Source organism: Trematomus bernacchii, unplaced genomic scaffold, assembly GCF_902827165.1.
Source record: "Trematomus bernacchii unplaced genomic scaffold, fTreBer1.1, whole genome shotgun sequence".
NCBI classification, from domain to species: domain Eukaryota; kingdom Metazoa; phylum Chordata; class Actinopteri; order Perciformes; family Nototheniidae; genus Trematomus; species Trematomus bernacchii.
Window position 1 is genome coordinate 5,267,370 of NW_022987698.1, and position 19,421 is coordinate 5,286,790.

At 39.3% G+C, this 19,421-nt stretch overlaps 1 protein-coding gene across 1 annotated transcript; it reads right to left on the reverse strand.

Annotated features, from left to right (window-relative positions):
* Positions 1-653: 653 nt before the first annotated feature.
* Positions 654-15,872, reverse strand: prkcda (protein kinase C, delta a). The gene is made up of 18 exons (XM_034138921.1): positions 15,726-15,872; positions 12,768-12,897; positions 12,437-12,636; positions 12,272-12,338; positions 11,373-11,529; positions 10,481-10,512; positions 10,231-10,316; positions 9,576-9,705; positions 9,393-9,493; positions 8,189-8,285; positions 7,066-7,196; positions 6,648-6,821; positions 6,453-6,544; positions 4,113-4,175; positions 3,167-3,305; positions 2,835-3,023; positions 1,835-1,963; positions 654-1,708 (listed from the first exon to the last, which is right to left on the reverse strand). Exons 2-18 carry the CDS (start codon positions 12,874-12,876, stop codon positions 1,550-1,552), a joined length of 2,055 nt encoding a protein of 684 aa, XP_033994812.1. The 5' UTR covers positions 12,877-12,897; positions 15,726-15,872; the 3' UTR covers positions 654-1,549.
* Positions 15,873-19,421: the final 3,549 nt, after the last annotated feature.

The following is a 19,421-nucleotide window of genomic DNA, read 5'->3' on the forward strand; positions in this document are numbered from 1 at the left end:
ATGTGCTGAACAGCAGCAGAGGCTAGAAGCAGCATACTAGTAGTAACACTTCCGTACACATTTTACGGAACTACGTTGCGCGGTGACGTCAGAGAGTGTTACGTCCAATGAGGTGTCGCTAGAGGGCGTAACCTTCCTTTTAATCATCGTAGGTCAGTGAAGTCTGACAGAAAAGGAGAAATTACTTGATTCTTGTAATAACTTGCAGTGTTGGCTGCTTAATATGTATCCTTTGGAGAAAAAAAATAGCACATAAACTTATATGCATTTATGTTAAGCTAAACTTAAACTATTCACCATTTCCTTTTTATTTATAGATTAATGGCAGACAGTCATGTATTGTGCCTACAATAACCATCCCTTTATTTAAATGTTATCAGTAGTTTTATTTATAGGCTGTTGGATATCTTATTATTCCTACTAAAAACTTTATTAGAGAAATGATAAACCAACAAAAATAATTCTGCAATAAATACATTTTACATACACAATTATATTAAAAACACATTTAAAATGATACCAAAATGAATATCCAAATGGGATTATTAAAATACAACAGTAAGAAACCTTCATATTACGTGTCTGCTTGCACCCTCTGAAGTTGCATCTTGATTTGCGGATGTTTTTTATTTCTTTGAAATAGCACACCAGACTTGGGAGTTGATTGTTTTTTTAATCAGATGTAAAAGATGGAGACAGTAAAAAAAAAGGACATCCTTAAGAGAACCAATATACATGTTACAGCAATATACATATACATTGTCTATTTACAGCATTTAAATGACTCCCCACTCATTGTTTGAAGTCACGTACCTTTACTTGACCTTTTGTACCCGACTGCAGCCCCCCTACAATGACAGGGCTTTCAACTCATCTGAGACCAGCTGTTAAAATGTGTTCTTTACATGGCACTGGAGAGTCTACCCTCACAAGTTCTTCTTGTCATTAAGACGTGATTAATCCAGTCAAAGACAAAATAGATAACAATCATCATTAATCTGTATGTATAGATTAACAGGGTTTGGTTGCTCTGAGATTTGTATACATGCACTCAACTCATTCACACAAAAAATATCTACATTTTAAGTAAACAGTATAATTTATTCCTATAGGTTTCTATCCCTCAAATACATATTTATTCCCATTCTGGTTGAATGAACTGTTACCAAAAAGGAACACACAATGGCTGCAGATGATAACGCTGATGTCAAGTGCCAGGTAAGGATTTCAAGGGCAGGAGATTGAACTGAACTCTTGTCTTTGAAATCCTTATATTGCTCATATTATTACTCAAAAAGGCTTAAAACGAACTAGACATATAATAAACATGCACACAAACACAATAACATCAATATGTACAGTAAAAGGGCCCCGCTTCTACTCTCATTATTTCTACACGTACCCAAGGAGAATAGTTTGTGCTTAAAACAAGGTCACAGAAATACTGATTGTGGAACAGCTCACTGTAATCTTAACTATGTGACAGAACAAGGGGAATGCTCGTAAGCAGGAGAGATGTTACCCAGGTCTGTCAAATGTCATCGCAACGTCACTTTTCTAAAAGTTGCTCCATCCTAGCGTTGATGAATGAAAAGCCAGCGAATGCCGCCTGATCCATGGAGTCTATGAAGTTCTTATCGCTGTAGGAGAGACGAGGCTTCTCGCTGAGGAACTCCCGGTCAAAGTTGCTGCAATCATTCGGTGCTTTCTGTAATTTGGTAATAAATGTTTTTCAGCAAAATATAAAACGGGCATTCATCGTAAATTATAAACATAGCACATGATTCATATTTTTTCATAATTGAATCCTCAACGACATGATTCTGGGGCTTACCACTTTGGGTTTGAAGGGGGGTTCAATCTCTCTCTTCTCTAAGGCCTGCCAGTTGATGGTCTTGAAGAAGGGGTGTAGTCGGATATTACCCACGATTCCTAATCTGCAAGTTGGGTCTCTCTCGAACAACTGCAGGGAGTCAGTAAAAGTAAGTAATGAAGAGTGAATAAAAAAAACAGCAGCTTTTAATACATAAATAACAAGATTCAACAGGATTTGAATAGATTTCTTTAACCAAAAAGCTGAAGTATTCTCCTTAAGGGGTAGTTTGGATTTTTTGAATGAGGGTTGCATGAGGCTTTAATACGTACTTATTGTATTACTTAGTGTAGATGAAGGGCAGCACGCTTTGAATTAGGAGAAACACACAGTATGGGCAAGGAGCTGAGCACTGTACTGATTTGGACGGGGGCAGCCGCAAAATGATTTAAAATCAAAAACAATATCAGTCAAAAACAGTATTTTCACCCGGCAGAACACTAATGCTATGTCCAAATCTGCCATGAAAGGTTTTTTTTTCGTGATTCAGAACTAACCAAAGTTACACATTAAAAATAACTAACCAATCGAGACAGCCGAACAGGCAACTGGTCTGAAAGTGAAATTAGTGGGGTATTTTTGTTAAATGAGTCTGGTAGCTGTGACAAGAACATTGATTGATGTAACAGCTTTAGTTCCCTGTAGGAAAGGGATTGTTTTACAGCTAAATAAAACTGTAAAAATGTTCCTAATAAAGCATACTCTAAAACTAACATACATTTTTGAATACTTTGCTTAGCTTCCTTAATGTACTTCAGTCTGTTTTTGCAAACTGGAGGCTTACTGGCGGCCTTCTACTGTAGGTATTCCAGGTTATACCATAAAGATGGAAAAGCACCTCATACAACCCCATGTCGCTTTAAATCCAAAACATAAAATAATCAAAAATGGAGACGCCAGATTAACCCAGGAGCAGAAATGGTGCCCTTTGACTTCAGTATTGAAAGGTTGTGATACAGACCCGCTCAAGCAGGTCCTTGGCCTCCTTGTTGATCCAGCGTGGAAAGTGGGGGGTGTCCATGCGGATGGACTCAAACAGCTCATCCTCGTCATCTCCATGGAAAGGCGACTGACCGACCAGCATTTCGTACAGCAACACCCCAAACGACCACCAGTCCACGGAGAATGAGTATTTCTGTCCCAGCAGGATCTGAGTTGAAACAAAGTATTATAAATAAGAATAATTTAGAAATTCAGTGACATGTGTTTTTTATGCTGAATTATGAAACCAAATCAGGTGCACAGTTAAATATGTCAGGACAAGAAAGCAGATCTGAGTATGAAACACTATACCTCTGGGGCGATGTAGTCAGGAGTACCGCAGAAAGTTGTAGCACGATTCTCTCCAAACACGTTCTCCTTGCACATGCCGAAGTCGGCGATTTTTATGTGTCCCTCATGATCCAGCATCACATTGTCTAATTTAAGATCTCTGGAAACAAAGAAAATCACATCATGATCGGTGAAAAAATCAAGTTATTTGAAGATGGTAATAACTTGGTAGTTTGCAATTATATAACGTTCGATATGACAGTTTTGGTTTTATCAGAATTAACTTAAAATGCCACTTAATGGTTGCACCTTTTAAATGGAAAGAGGATTTAATATGGGACAAAAAAAGAGTGCCTAAAAAGTTCAGCAAGTGGGGAATGTGAAATGAAACACCACTTAAGCCAGAAAACCATATCAGTGAGTTTGAAAGTCTTATGCATTAATTGTTGCATTTAATTGACAATTATTTTCAAAGCAGACCTTAAAATCCAAGTTTACATTTTATTACCAGGCAGCCGCTGGTTTAACTCCTTTTATCACAATTATAAAAATAGAAATGTTACAGACATCTAAATCTTGCCTTGGGTACGTAATCAATCAATGTGAATATTTAGACCAATGTTCATGTTGTTTTTTACTAGAAACTGTAGAAGTTATTACTGCTCTTACATGTTTATGTGATTTTGAGATAGCTTTTTACTGCAAGAAATGAACAAATTCACAGTTTCCTAAACAGTCCTTGTTCCAAACTGCATGACCACACAATGGTAATGAAACTTTAGAAAAAAATGTGTTAGAATGTGTGGGATTACTTAACAAGCGACTTTGTAGTGTCCCCATTTACTTTCTCATTGCAATTGTAATTGTACTTTATTATGGTAAAACATGAAAACGAATTAGTGTATGCACTGTACATCCAGAGTTAATACATATTTTGATAATAATAATGAATACAGGTATTTCTGACCTGTAGATGATCCCTTTGGTGTGTAAGAACTGAAGACCACAGATGATCTCAGCAGAGTAGAACCTGGGGAGACAAACATGGCGAAGAGAGACAGATATCAACTACTCATCTCTGGTGGAAAGCTACAGGTCCGCGCTGCTGCCATCTCACTGAGAGTTGGCAGCTGGACACTGGTGTCACTGCAGACTCAGTTCAGTGTAGAGCTGAATTATTGAGGAGGACATTTGTATGGAGTAGCAGAGAGGTGAATAACGCTCTGAAACCTGAGAGGCGCGGTTAGAGGAAAAATTAGCCTCTCTCTATCTCTGACCTGCTTCACTTGTCATCTGTGTCAAGGGAAACAAATGAGTCCTGAGAAGAGATAGAACAGCCTCTGCTCTAACCCTGTAAATCCCTGTTCCTTGTAAATGCACAACTAACAAGCACTTCAAAGTTTTATCCACTGAGTATCTCTCACGTAAAACCCTTACACATACAACCGCCTTAGAACAAGTTAGCAGGTGCACACATATACAGTTCATTGTACGATACGATATATTATCCAAGAAATCACAGTGCTACATTATATAATAAAATAAAACCACAGAACCTGCGGTCCCATTACGCATGTCAACTCCTCCATTTGCTTATTTCAAACTATCTCTCTAATAAAGACTAAACTGGCTTAAAATAATAAAATAAACTCACATGACAAACACAAAATGAACACTTGGTCCCCCAAAGTGCTCTTAAACAAAATTAAACATTTGGCAAAGGGGTATAGAGGGTGAGTTATTCTTTGGTCATTTACTGCCAATCCAGTTTCTAAAAGATCTTTGTTAATAAAACTGCAAGGTAACAACATATTAGCTATTATATAACAGCTACATATAAGTTTAAAATGAGTTACAACTCCTCTCTCATTCGACCTAAACCCACAATGTGGAGCTGTGGACAATGATTTCATAACGTAAAAATTGAAGGTCTTGTGCATATATTGTACAATGAGTCGATAATGTAATTATGGCCTACAGGCCTAGAGGCTGCTCTACTGCCTGAACAACTAAGTTTCTGTAGTATGCAACTCTCTACAGTACTGGGTCGACAGGTTAGCAGTAGCCACTGGGAGAAGAGGCACTTTTTGCTGTAAAAGAGGTCATCTGAAACTCTACCGTTCATCAGATGCCCAAGGGAAAATACAATATAACCGAATGCATTAGATACTTTAAATTCCACTGCGACAACTTGGAAGCCAGGCACCAACTTAATTATTATTCTAAGATAATGAAGCAGCCCACTCTCTTTCTCCTCACTCACTAAGGGGGAATTATCCTTCCAGGCTGAATACAGTCACTGAGTGAGGAGGATTTTAGCAGATGCCAACACAAGATCAGGTGTCTGTGTTTGCTAAGAGGAGAATTACTCCTGTCATCTCCTGAGCCCAGGACAAAGTGTAACTACAGGGAATGCAATGAGAAACCCCATTGTAATGTCAGGGTTCAACCTGCTTTTGAAACACAAAAACCAGTATGTTCAAAAATAATACAAGTGTGTAAGAATGATAATGATACATGTATTGATAGTCTGGACATTCTTCAAGACAAACCACAAGCTTCACAACAGTGAATGCATTGAAGTCTGCTTTGCAATTTGTGACACTAATACAAAAAAAATCTAGTGTAACAGTTACACTTATTTTTCTTTCCTTAAGGTGCTCAAAATGATTAAAAGAAATGTCAACAATTGAAAAAACTACAGATGGTAGCACTAATGGTCCTTGAGGTCAAACATTTATTTTTTCGACAAGATAAAAGATAAAAAGTTGACACTATTTAAGTTGGAAAATGTTACACAATAGTAGGTGTAAAAGTACTTATTTCACTTCCGTCTCTGTAAATGTAAGACTTTTTGAAAACGTACTTGGCGCTGGCACATGTGCCACCGAGCTTTGGGCTTTAAAACACTCTTTACCGGGGTGCTATTGTTTTTTTTCTGGAGGGATTCCCAGAGTGTGATGAGTAGAGAGGTGGGTGGAAGTAACCGATACCTCCCGATACAAACATAAGAGACTCACTGAGAGCTTCTTAGTCCATACAAGGCCAGTCTGCCAGTGCAGCAGCTAATAGACTCCAGCCCCAGTCCATCAGAGTTCACTATAAACTAATAAAAAACCATAATGGGAGAGAGTCACACGAGGAGAGTAAACACAAGTTCTATCTGCTTTCCATCAGCTCAGTGATACTGTTCTGTGGGTCTCTGCACAGCTGCAGAGACACTAGAGCACTGAGCAATGATGGCAGGTAGTGTGTGTTTTTTCAAATAAAGTCTGTGTGTTATATCTTTGTGACAGGCGTGACTCACATGGATCTGTAGAGTTCAAAGCGGCCTTTCTCCTGAATGTGAAACATCAGGTCTCCTCCGTTCAGATACTCCATCACAAAGAACAGATGCTCCTGTTGACAATGTTTACTTTGAGTATTGAGGATTCAATTTACACTAATGATGATGAATACAATAAATAAACAGTAAGACACTAATAAGATGGAAGTGGACTACCTTGGTATGGAAGGTGGAGTAAAGGTGTGTGAGGAAGGGGTTTTCCCAGGCTAATGCCAAGACCCTCTTCTCAACCATAGTGCACTCCACATCGTCATCCATCAGCACGACATCTTTCTTCAGAGCCTTCACTGCAAAGTACTCGCCACGACCCTTCAGCTCTGCCAGGAGAACCTGTGAGGTGAAGAGGGGAAGAAAATAATTGTTGACTGTTTTCTATCTAATTTCAAGCATGAACCTTCTCTTGTCAAGAGATCAGAGTTACATATTTTTGATGTATGCTATCATTTCAATTAGAGGCCTATTTTGCCAGTATATGAGACAGTTGCCTGGAGTGTGGTTGATTCACTTCTGGTTATCCTCTCACTCTTTGATTGTTTGTCGAATAGCAGTCTCACAGTGAGATGGTTTTTAATACCTTTCCAAAGCTGCCTTTTCCCAGGACCTTGTGGAAAACGAAGTCGTCAACATTGATGCGCGTCAAATGGGTAATACGAGACTGAGGCCGTGGGTTGGAGTCCTCCCACAATCTGCCATAGGGAGATCCATCTGATGGAGAAACAATTACTAATTAGCACACATAAAAATGGCTTATTCAAATAACTAGTTATAAACCGATTTTTTTAGCCCAACATCAGTATTGTCTGATAACTGCCTTGATACTGCCATGAGGACATCTACAAAAAGGGGACATTTGCCGATCACAGTGTTAATCTGTTGTGTCCCATCATTTTTATGCAGGCTAAATGTACTTCAACTTAAATTATTTGCGCTTACACTTGGACAAAGCTGGCATACCAAGCTATTCATTTGGAGAATAAGCCAGTGTCTGGACAAGACTCTGGCATGATGTAATAGAGACAACTGGTGCCACGCACACATGTCGATTGTTTACAAATAAAAAGGAAAGAAAATGTCAGTCATGTGGGAGTGTTTCACGCCTCAAAGGAAAATCAGCCACCTGCAGTTTCTATGACACCTTTCTATCTATAAATTCGGCGGCAATCATATCTTGGAGAAATATTCACTTCCATTTTCCAGCACTATATGCTCTTGCGTCAAAAGGACAGGGAGTGCAGGGAAATAGACTGAGCTGCAACAAGACATAGATGCTCCAGATATCTCAAGTATTAAGTAGTAGTCACAGTATCTCTAGAATTAAGTATAGTTATCGATAGTTAGAAAGTAAAGTCATTCTAAATGTAAAAGAAGGCTAAAATAAAGGTGGTTTAATTAATTAGTTTGATCAAATGTGTACTCATTCAAATATAGAATAGGGCTAGTGGTTTATAAACGTATTTGTTATATTTCTATAGTTAAAATGTATCAGTTTTTCTAGCACAGAAGGGGGATAGCTCAGAACAAAAACACATAAATAACAAAAACAGAAAAAAACCATCCCAGTATTTCATAGAATTGGTGCATTTCTACAAAATTATCTTAGACATTGAACATATTTGTATATTATTCTGTAAGTTTATAACTAGTACAGAGCCTATACAGCTCACATGAATGTATGTGACTACAGAGCACTGACTGACCATTGATATCCAGTCCAGAAAGCTTGTTAACTTCATCGTAGATTCCAATATCAGAGAGGTCAGCCAGGTTTGGATCTGAACGTCTTGTGGACGATTTCTGATGCAAAAGAGAAAGTAAAAATAAGCATGAAACAGAAACACAAATAGTTCCCCAGCAATGATTACTCATCTAGCTGTGCTATATCCCATTTGCACACGATAAACAATGACTGTCTTCTTTGACTGTAAAAAGAGAACAAGGTAACTGAAAGGTTCCACATTGAGCCAGTCCTTAAACACACCAGGGCAGGAAGCTAATATGTTAGCCAGCAATAAACTGATTGTTATGTAATCACTACATCATATTGTGTAAAGCAATCTACAGATGTGCTGTAGCAGGGTTAGGACTGGTATTCATAATATAAATAGGCTGAAATAAGTGCTAGATTTAAATGGGGTCAAGGTTACAGCTGGGATGGGGGTCAGGCTAACATCCTGGTTAGGTTCACCACTGACCCTGTGTTGAAGATGTATTTAGGTCAATCACCAAACTATCTCCTAATATAAACATGTTTTATAAACGCTTTCTACATGTTTCTTGTCACTCTTTTGCTTTATCCCACACGTGATCTACAGCTTCTTCAACATGCATGCAAAATAATAACCAATCATTTCTGTTACCATCATTTGTATTTGTGCCGGATCTTTTAGCAGATCATATAATGTAGACATGTAGTTGATCCGATGTTTTTAACAGTTTCTTTTCGTTTTTTGTCATGCACTATAACTTTATCATTAAGAAAACATTATTATAACTATTGTAGCTTTGCTGGTTTGTCATGTAACACTCTTGAACTCCAGATGCTCAAATTCAGTTTTACCAAGCTCCCTTATACTCTCCTGTACTGAATAGAAAACAGTGCAATTTTTTACATAATGCTTGTGTCTTTTTACCTAGGGCAGGGCATTGAAATGTTTTAAGATCTTATCTACAATTGAGTTTAGATTCTGGTCAACAAGTTCCATTAATGTTCCTCAAACTAATCTTGGTATACTAATAGCTGAGTATAATGTTATGAAATATCCACAATATCTTAAAAAGCATTGGTATGATTATCTGGTATCTTAAGAAAGACTTGTCATTGAAATTCTTTGGATTTTTCTTGGACATGAGACTTGATTGAAGCATTCATTGAATGATTTGTGACAGTCTGCAGGAACTCACCTGGCTGACTTGTGTAAGTGCCTCAGCTAGTAGTTTCTGGTTGATACCACAGAGGTTGGCCACCTTATCCTGACACTTGTGATGGACATTCATGGCACAATCTACAAATGGGAAAACAACAAATTGTTTAAGAACAAAGTACACCGACACTCCAACAAAGAGTGCATCATATTGGCACTGTACCTTCACACTTGAGTCCTTGTTTGACAAGACCCCACAGCAGACTTCCACAGTGGTCGCAAAAGGTGGGACTCATGTAGTTATGGTTCTTGAAACGGTGGGGCATGTCAATTTTAAAGCGCTCCTTCTGGAACTGTGGGGACAAACGGGACACATCATCTCCATGAATAACCCAAGGCAGAGGATCTCTAATTAGTCGCCTGTGATAGCTCGCAGGCCTCCGCACCTGCTTCATTTTCTATTTCCTGTTTGCTTTATGGTCTGCTTCCCTCTCTTAGCTTGAACTGTCAGAAGTGACTAGACTGTTGGATATGAAGTTCCTGGTTTGTTGCCAGGTCTACCTCTGCACTGATTTAGAGTAGTTCCCTGAGACCACACCCCATGTGTGTGCTTGAATCAACCATTATCTAGATCAGTTGGTCTTTGATCATCTTTATCCAAAAATATTAATAATCATTCAAAAGCCTTCTGATTGGATGTGGACCCTGACTGGTGTCTTCTATTCCATTAGAGGACCATCATCCTTCCAACTGGTATGGTAGGATACTTTACTACAACAAAACACCAGAGTGAGAAAAGCCCACACTTAAATGAAATTGTGAGACATATGGAGTACGCTAACAGTACATGGTGTACTGCACAAATATGTGATACGTACCAAAGTATCCCGACTGTTGGCAGCAGTACCGGTACATCTGCCGATGATTTTGTCTATGCATTTCTTGTGGATGGCTGCATTGCACTCTGATAGAAAACCAAGATGAAAGAGATTTGTACACTTTGATTCAGGAACATATTGTGTACAATGTCGAGGCAAATGAACAGTGAAGTATGTATTTTTCAATCAGTAGCTTGCCATTTCAAGAATTGCACAAAGCACAGGTGTTTTTATATTATTGTACACTTACGTCTGCATTTATAGCCTTGCTTGTTGAGTCCCCTGTGGGAGGCAAAGTTAGTCAAATAGGTCAGTCTGTAAAGTTGTTTGATCATGTGACTGTGAATGGTGTGCTGATTATTCACTTAGTTAGTGATAATGAACAGCTGCAGTACAACCAAGCTGATTTGTGTCTCAGGGTTTCCTTTTTAAATAAACTTCCTCTCCAGATACCAAGTTTAGAAGCACATCTATAGCCATTAAACAATGACAAACAACTTCTAAAACATCAAGAATGGGTTAAAGGTGCGGTAGGTAAGTTTGAGAAACCAGCTCGAGTGCGCTAGAATTTGAAAATACACAACCGGAAAAAATCTGCCACTTCCTTACAGAGCCCCTCCTCCAACACACACGAACGCGCACATGACCAATGAGGGCACGAGATAAGTTTGTGCACAGATGGAAGGCTGACAGGCAGGTAGGCCATCCAGTTACTTTAGCCGGGCCGGCTCAAATGATTGGTCGTGCTTTTTACAGTATTACGGCTTCCACAGATGACATTTTTTTATTAATTTTTTGTCAAAGCACTTAAGATATTCATTGCTATCGGGATGTTAAGAGCATTCCATGGAATATAACAAAAAGTGTATCTCGAGCCGGTTTCTCAAACTTACCTACCCCACCTTTAACCTCATTGGCTTTATCATTAACATTATTAGCAACCAGTTTGTCAAATGTTCTTCAACATAAACCAGCCATCGAGTGTTGAATGCCTCCAAATATGAGGAAGTTCCTAAATACTCTGTTGTTAATTTCACTGTGTCGTTCTGTCTGCTCTATCAGTTAATCTCCTCTTTGGTTTACAAGTTCCCCTTAGTTGCCTTGAAGGTTTGTTTATAGAGCGGGAAATAGGTTGAACTAACCAGACAAATTCTCGACACACAGAGCAGAAAGTGGGCTGTCTGAAGAACGTGGCGCTGAACTCATGGTTCTTTATTAAGTGGACCTTGGCCTGTTTGATGGCCCCACGTCTGCGATGCAGTGTAGGACCCTCTTCATCCTTGGCAGCCTCCTTACTCTCTGTAGGATACGAAGAGAAACACACATCAGTCCTCCCACAATACTGCAATGGAAATAAACTGATAGCCTTAATGATAACCAATGTGGACCCAGTGAATTGGTCACATATGAAGCCTGTGAATGATAAAGTTAATGAAGGGAAAATACTGACAAATGGCTGGACAGTGTTTGTAAGTAGGGATGTTTAAAAATCAAAGAAATAACAACTACGATGAAATTATAAAAATAGGCCTGTCGCCGGCGCAAAGCATTTAAAAAACATGAGGTAACCAATGTGTACCCCATACTACCAATCTGGTAATGTGGTAGTAGCACTGACTACTTCTAATACTACTACAAACATGTGACAATAACAATATGTAATTTAGTAAAATGATACCAGACATCTCCAACTAGTTCCCTAAAAAAATGTTGGGTTTAGTTTGTTTTTTTGTAAAATCCTGTTTGATTATCTGTCGTTGAACTAAAATGATTTTTTTAAAGAATCTGATGACATTTGGTAGGTTGTTTGGATATTACATTCTAGAAATAAATAATTATTAAGAAAAAACATGTTGTGTTGTTTTGTAATATTAAAAATGTAGTGTAATAAAGGAATAATTAGGATATAAAACCAACCAAAGAGAAGATTTGGTGATTATATTCAAAATGTTAAGAAATCAATGCTAACCAGAAAGCTACAGAAAGTAGCTACCGAAGCAGAGAAAAAAGAAATACAATGATTCCAATGTATTTCCAATACCTGAATCCACTTCCTCCAGGAAATACTGCACTGCCATCATCACTTTACCAGAAGGATGAAGATCCACCTGAACACAGGAACACTCAGTTAGACACACAGAAGGTTACACTCAGACAGCCTGAAAGATTGCACTACAGGAAAAGAGGACAATCTGTAATGACCTACCCAGAATTCAGCGCGCCCGTTGGCTTTCTTACAGCGCTCAGCAAGGACAGACACTCCCACGGTGACCTCAGCCAGCGGCTCCTCTGCTGTCTTCATCAGCAGTATCTCCAGCACACGACCCTCGTAGATGTGGGCATCAAAAAAGGCTTTCCAAGCCGGGTACATGGTGGGTTTCCGCTGTAACAGGGTCTTACCTCGTTCTAGGGAAAGGTAGATAAACACAGGGACAACAAATAAGTATTTTGTTTTCAAATGTAGTAAATAAGAAGGAAGTTGCAGAAAGTACTTCCGTAAAAGACAGTTTGGTGTATGCTAAGGAATAGTTTCTCACCGGTTGTCAGAGCTTCCTTCAACTTGATGGCACAGAAAGGCGGGTCGGCCAGAGGAGGAAGGACGCCCAAGTCGTAAGCATTGAAGGCGATCCTCAAGAAAGGAGCCATGGTGACGACTACCAAGGTCACCTGTTTTTAGAAACAGACAAACACAGCGTTACCCTGGTGACATTTATATATAATTAGTTAAACACAAAGCAAGTTTTGTATCATCTTACCCACTTCTCACATCCCAAACACACACATTACACACAAAAAGAGCTGGAATATATGACAATAGTGTCAAGAGATCAATAAAATCCTTGTGCCGGGCACAAGCTGCTGCATTCATGATTTGCTGTTTGCATAAGCTCTCATGTGCCACAGATGGAACCACAAGTGTTTCTGTAACAGCCTTTGCTTCACCAGTTTTGTGCAATGGAAAAGGTGACGCCCATACAGTAAGTCTCACACATGAACTTCAATGGCACTTCAGTCGCACGCATGCTGTCTTGCATGTTTTGTCCACACCTTGAAGTATAAAATACAACCACAATGTCAATGTGCCTCTGTTAAGCTTCTGTGGCTTATTTAGTTCCCTGTCACTGTGCCTGTTTGACTGTGTAGCTTCTAAAAGGCAACAGTGGAGGTGTTTTCCTGTACTATAAAGGCTGAGCAAGCCTCAACATGTCGCTAATCCAAACACAAGCATGCAGTGCACCACAGTAGGCCTCGCTGGTATTCAGAATACTGAACTCATAACCACCCACACTGAGACCAGAAAAGTAAGACACAAAAAAAGCAAGGGAAAAGAAAAGTTTGCACAAAGAGTGGAGTGTGATGAACGACCATATTCACTCACTCCCCCACTGCTGCTGTGAGCTGTGATGTCAGGGTTTTGGGAGTTAATCAATAGCAAACCCTGACTTATTGAGGGCGGTAGTGATTGATTTCCCAGCAAACTGTCCATGTGCAGCTTCGATTTGTTCCATCTGTTCAATTCAGTAGTTATGTCCCAGGCACCAGTATAATGTAACTACTACCTACATTTAGAATGCTCCTTTTAAACAACCTACTAACTGATAACTGCAGTAATGACCAACACAAAAGTGTTGTAAGTAAGTTGGGGAGGGGACTACACATCCTCCACTGTGACAGGAAAAAAGAGAGAAGTAAATAACAGTAAAAATGAGCGGGAGCTTGTTCAGTGAACTGCTGTATATATGGTTGTTATGACCACCTCACAGTGTAAGCATGTGCAGTATCACTAACATGACAGCTCACAATATCATAGCACACCCCTCTCAGACTTGAATATGCACTTTTTCTTCATGACTCAGGATATATAATAAAGGACGTGTCACATATTTTGTCCCATGCAGTAATCAGCTGCTTAACAAGAATTCAGCACCTTTTTAAACTCATACACAATGTCCTTTATCAATTTCTGACAATATGTTTTGTGAGTTTGTGACATATTATGTTTTGTTCTTGGGCTTGTTAAAAGATTATTTTGTGCTCTCTATGAAAAGCAAATCCCCCAACGGGCAATAAAGATTTCATTCATTCATTAAAATGGCAGCCAGCACTGTTACTGATGGTGATGGAAAACATTTCTCACATGTTCTTTTCTGAGTCAGAGACACATACACACGGTTTACCTCTGCTTTAACATATTGCAACAAGTTTTGAAGCCTGAAGACTTAACAACTTTACAAAACAATACAATAGTCCAGAACAGCTGTTACAGTAAGTTATACAAACACATGACCATATAACCATGTGAGGAAAATGAGCATCAACCAATCAGTGCATCTGATTTTCATCTTGCAACGTTTCTCTCTCGAAAGGATGTGGTTGATTGTCACTTTCAGAAGTCACTCAGTTCAAGTCTCAGAAGACAGTTAGACACCAGATTTTTAGGATGCATACCTGTCAATATAAAATGTTGTTATATTAGGAAAGACTCCGTTTTATTTGCTGTCCAGACCTGCCCACATTCCTCCTCATCTTTGTACTGACAACATTTTCTGTGGCCTGAACTGGAATTACATACAGCTACCGCACAATTGATTACTAATAGTTAACACTGCGTTTATAGCAGTCAAGTTATACTTGTTGACATATTTCACATGTGCTTTTATTGAATTAGTCAGTTGATTTGTTAAATTACTTTATATACGTTTTCTGTTTTAATTAGGGCTTTTTGATGATTGGGCCAAATCACCCAATGTCGCCAATACTGTTTTAATAGTAACCACTTATTGAGTACATGTTTGCCATGCTTCCTATTTTAAAGCATCACAATGCCAGGGGGGTAGGGGCAGACCTGACCTGTCATTATGAAGGGAACAGACACAGATGCAGTAAACACAGATATACTGTAGGCCTATGTGCTGTTAGTTTTACCCAATCTACAAATTACAAATAACTAAGTGTAAAGTGACCCCACTGTATTAATGAAGGGTCACACATTTTGAGAGCTAGCATAGCATTAAGTGGTGGCCCGTATCGATCGGTTGACCGAGCCGTAACACTTCACCTGTCAGTGTCTGATAAACTAAGAACACTTTTTTTTTCTTCATAGCAGACCCTGGGACACCATAACATCTGACAGGTAGCAGGTTTTGTCCCATTTCGGTTTATTTTAACAAGACGAACAACGGAAAAACTTGGTCGCAAATATTATTTTATTCAGAGAAACTAGTCTAGTTGGTAAACGTTAGTGACACTGTTCTAATGGCCGTACAATATCTGTTTCCATTCGCCTACTGTTGTGTGTGTGGACGTTACTGTAAGTTACCGAACGTTTTCAGTCGTTAGCGACAACGGTTACAGTTTGTTTCCCCATAGAAATACGAAGAGTGAGTAGTTTGAGCAACTTTTTTTGCAAACTTTAAATATTAAAACAACCCAAATCTTGTCGAAAACTCGACAACATCTAATTAAATAATAATAATTAATAAAAGCAAGCTCACCTCAAACTCGGGGCTGTCTTTATCGCCGCAGCACGACGAAATGTGCTCTCTCTCTCTTCCTCTCGTTTATCGCTCTGTGATTCCGGGGATTGAGGAAGTGTGTGTGCGCGCCCGCAGAGGCTTTCTCGGCAAACTGTGACGTTTACCTGACACACACACACACACACACACACACACACACACACACACACACACACACACACACACATACACACACACACACACACACACACACACACACACACACACACATACACACACACACACACACACACACACACACACACACACACACAGAGAGAGAGGGAGCGGTCTGTGCCCCAGTATTTCGAATGCACCCAGTTGCCCTATTTTGAATAGAGGCCCTGTCAGTTATTACAGTTCTATTTTCCACTTGAGTTCACCTTTACCCACAATTAGACTAGGTTTCAGCCACACACATATTATTTTCCATTAAACCCCCTGGCTGATTCAAATGTGTGTACATCACTGCAGACCTGTTGCTCACTTGAATTGTTTTAGATAAAGGTCTGCATTGCTGGTGACGGTGCCCTAGATTACTGCTGCAGCATACAGTAGCTTGGTATGAAGGGGAAGATATGTGTTTTTGTTTTCTTTAAACCTGTTCGGTTGGCAGGGGGTGGGGTCACGTGGAAGTGTGCTAGCTGTGGGGGTAGTTTTGAGGTTTTTGAGCTAGGTTTTTGCCAGCGAGGAGGTGGCAGATTTGGCAGCCAAAGGATCTTTTCTTATTCTAAGCTGACACACACACTCCAAATTATCCATATCCTTTATTTATTTAATGTTTGCACTCACCCCCTCACAAACACACCCTATACACATACCAATACATGTGAAAGGGCAGCAATTATCATCTGATGAAACTGTAGTGAAATGTTGGCACACTACACCGAAATGAGGAATGCATCAGATACATTCCTGCAGGGTGAGTCATAAGTAAATGTTTATGTGCAGTTTAAAGGTATAATCATGCTGAAATAGTGCAAAGTAAATTCAATGTGAATCCTGCCATGAACCAGCTGACTGTGCGCAGGTGTGTCAGTGTTGACTTACCTCCTCTGAGGATTTACATAACAGGCACATTTTGAGTCACGTCAGACACACGATGTCTACAGTGGAAATTAAAAACAACATTCCCCGATTGCTCATCTCACAGACAGATGCACATTAAAAACTCAGTGATCCATATCCCTGCTGTTCCAGGTCCACCTTGAGCAAACGCAAACGCAAACGCAAACACACACACACACACACACACACACACACACACACACACACACACACACACACACACACACACACACACACACACACACACTGCTGAATAACCATGAAGTGAATTGAGTCAACTGCATCTCCAACAACATTGAGTGTCTTCTCAGGTTTAGATGTCTTAATGTAGATATTTATACTGCATTTAATTGATCCATTGGATATCCATCAATATATTTAACTAAAACCCAAAAATGTCAACCGTGGCACTGGGGGTAAAGTCAAGGAATCACCAAAGTGTAATTTCCTGGGGACTGTAAATGTCTGGAGCTGAGTTTCCTGGAAATATATTTGATTATGATGAATAACTGAACGGACCTTCACGGTACAGACCATGGGGACAGTGACACTTTTGGCCCCCTCACCTACAAAACGATACTCAAAAGGACATGTAGGAACCAGGAGAAGGGTCAAAATGATTAAATACTTATAAAACAAATTCAAATAGACACAATTAAACTGCAGAAAGAAACAAAAAAACTTCAAGAAGGGACTGAACATCAATAAATAGACACAGAATAACACATAAGCTGAAGCACAGTTAGCTTATATGGCACATTTGTAATTCTAGAGAGAAAGAATCCTGCTCTGTTCTGGACATATGAACATGGAACTCTGCTGGATCTCCATACCAACTGAGGCCTCTCTGCTGTTCATTTCACACAAACTTGCTGGAGAGAGAGCATTAGAAAACCTACAGAGAAAAAGTTCAAATTATGAACACTAACATGTCTTCTAGACAACACCTCATTGCTGAGATGGAGCTTGTCCATACTGTATCTAAACTGACCCCAGAGGAGAGAAAGGTGGAGGTCATAAGACAAATGTATGTGGAGCTCAAAGCAGTGGAGATGGAGCGCAGACAAACAGCTGCTCTGGAGACCCTGGCAAAAAGTGAGAGGGACAGAGAAGAGACTCAAAAAGTGACCGAAAGTCTCAAGAAAGCAAGCATGGAGAAAGACAGGAGGAGGCAGGAGGCCCCAAAGGAAAGACAGCAGAACCAGTTGAAGCAAGAGAGGCTTCAGTGGCAACAGGTGATGCTGAAGGGGGTCAAAGGCCCAACTCACAACTTCCTCGCTCTGAATGAAGAGCAGGAGAAGAGACGAGAGGAGGCTGACAGCCTGACCCCCGACATGAAGTCACCTCAGAGAAAGAAGAAGACTCTCCACAACAACTGGGTTGCAGAGAAAGAAATGTACAGTAGGCCTGTCGTTGATGACGCCACTTATCTCCTGTTGGCTGCCAAACCAAACCCAAAGTCTGATGGTATGTATCATCAGGGTTGGAAAGGATACGTAAAAAATGTAATCCATTACACTGAAAAAACAGAGTATCAAAATGTAAAAGTAATGTAACCTGATTACTTTTCGTTACTTTTGGATTACCTAAATATGAAGTGCAAAGCAAATAAAAACAAGAGAAAACAAACAACAGTAACTTGTTGTTTACTTAAGTGTATGTAAGAATGTAACCTTGGAAAAGAGAAACCAAGATATTTCATATAAAAAATGTAGTAACAGTAATAAATGACAAATGCTGTTACATTACAAAAGCTTAATACATTCATCAAAAGCATAGACTGTTTTTTTGTTTAATAGATCAGTTGTCTACCTGCTGCATTAAAAAATAAATGTATTTGAAATAAAGAAGAATTAAAGTAGCCTAAATATAATCTACCCATAATATATGGATCTTTATTTCAAAATGTATTGTAACATTTTAATCCTGCTAGTAATCTCTCTTTTTTTTTAATGCAACAGTTATCTGATTACTTCTGTGGCCTTGTGTTTAACTTTGAATTAACATGCAACTCAACTTGTATCTTCTTTTATCTGAAGGAAAAACAGCTGAGGTCAGAGAGACCCTGCAGTCCATGCAGAAGGACAGACTCTCAGTTGAACACTGGGTTGGAAAGTACCAGCAGAACCACGAGAAGAAGCGGGTTAAACGCCGGCTGAAAGCAGAGGCTCAACACGAAGAATACATCGCCTCCAAGAGCCATGGCCCCCAGCAATCCGTGCTCGATGAACTGTTGGACTGGTCCGTCTGCTAAAATCAACCTAAAATCCACTTTCTAACAGATTCGTTTTATTGTTATTGTTATTTACCTTGTTTCATTGTTTTCTTTATTGTTTGTTCTTTAGTAAAAATGGGTTGAACAAGAAAAGTGTCTACAAAAACTGGCTTGCAGAGAAAGAAATGGAGACCGAGCGTGTCACTGATAACTCCAACTATCTCCTCCTTCCTGCGAAACCAAACCCAAAGTCTAATGGTATGTCTCATCAGGGTTGGGAGGGTTACTTTAAAATGTAATCCGTTACAATAACTAGTTACACGTCAACAATTGTACTCAGTAACTTAATCTAAGTATCAAAATATAAAAGTTATGTTACCTGATTATATTCC

What these genes read in the sequence shown, in the direction of transcription:
- prkcda (XM_034138921.1), bottom strand. Translation starts at nt 12,876, where the DNA reads ATGGCTCCTTTCTTGAGGATCGCCTTCAATGCTTACGACTTGGGCGTC. An exon ending in CCTGGAGGAAGTGGATTCAG is followed by an intron (nt 11,530 to 12,271) that starts GTATTGGAAATA and finishes CGTATCCTACAG; the next exon opens with AGAGTAAGGAGGCTGCCAAG. An exon ending in ACAAGGACTCAAGTGTGAAG is followed by an intron (nt 9,494 to 9,575) that starts GTACAGTGCCAA and finishes TCCCATTTGTAG; the next exon opens with ATTGTGCCATGAATGTCCAT.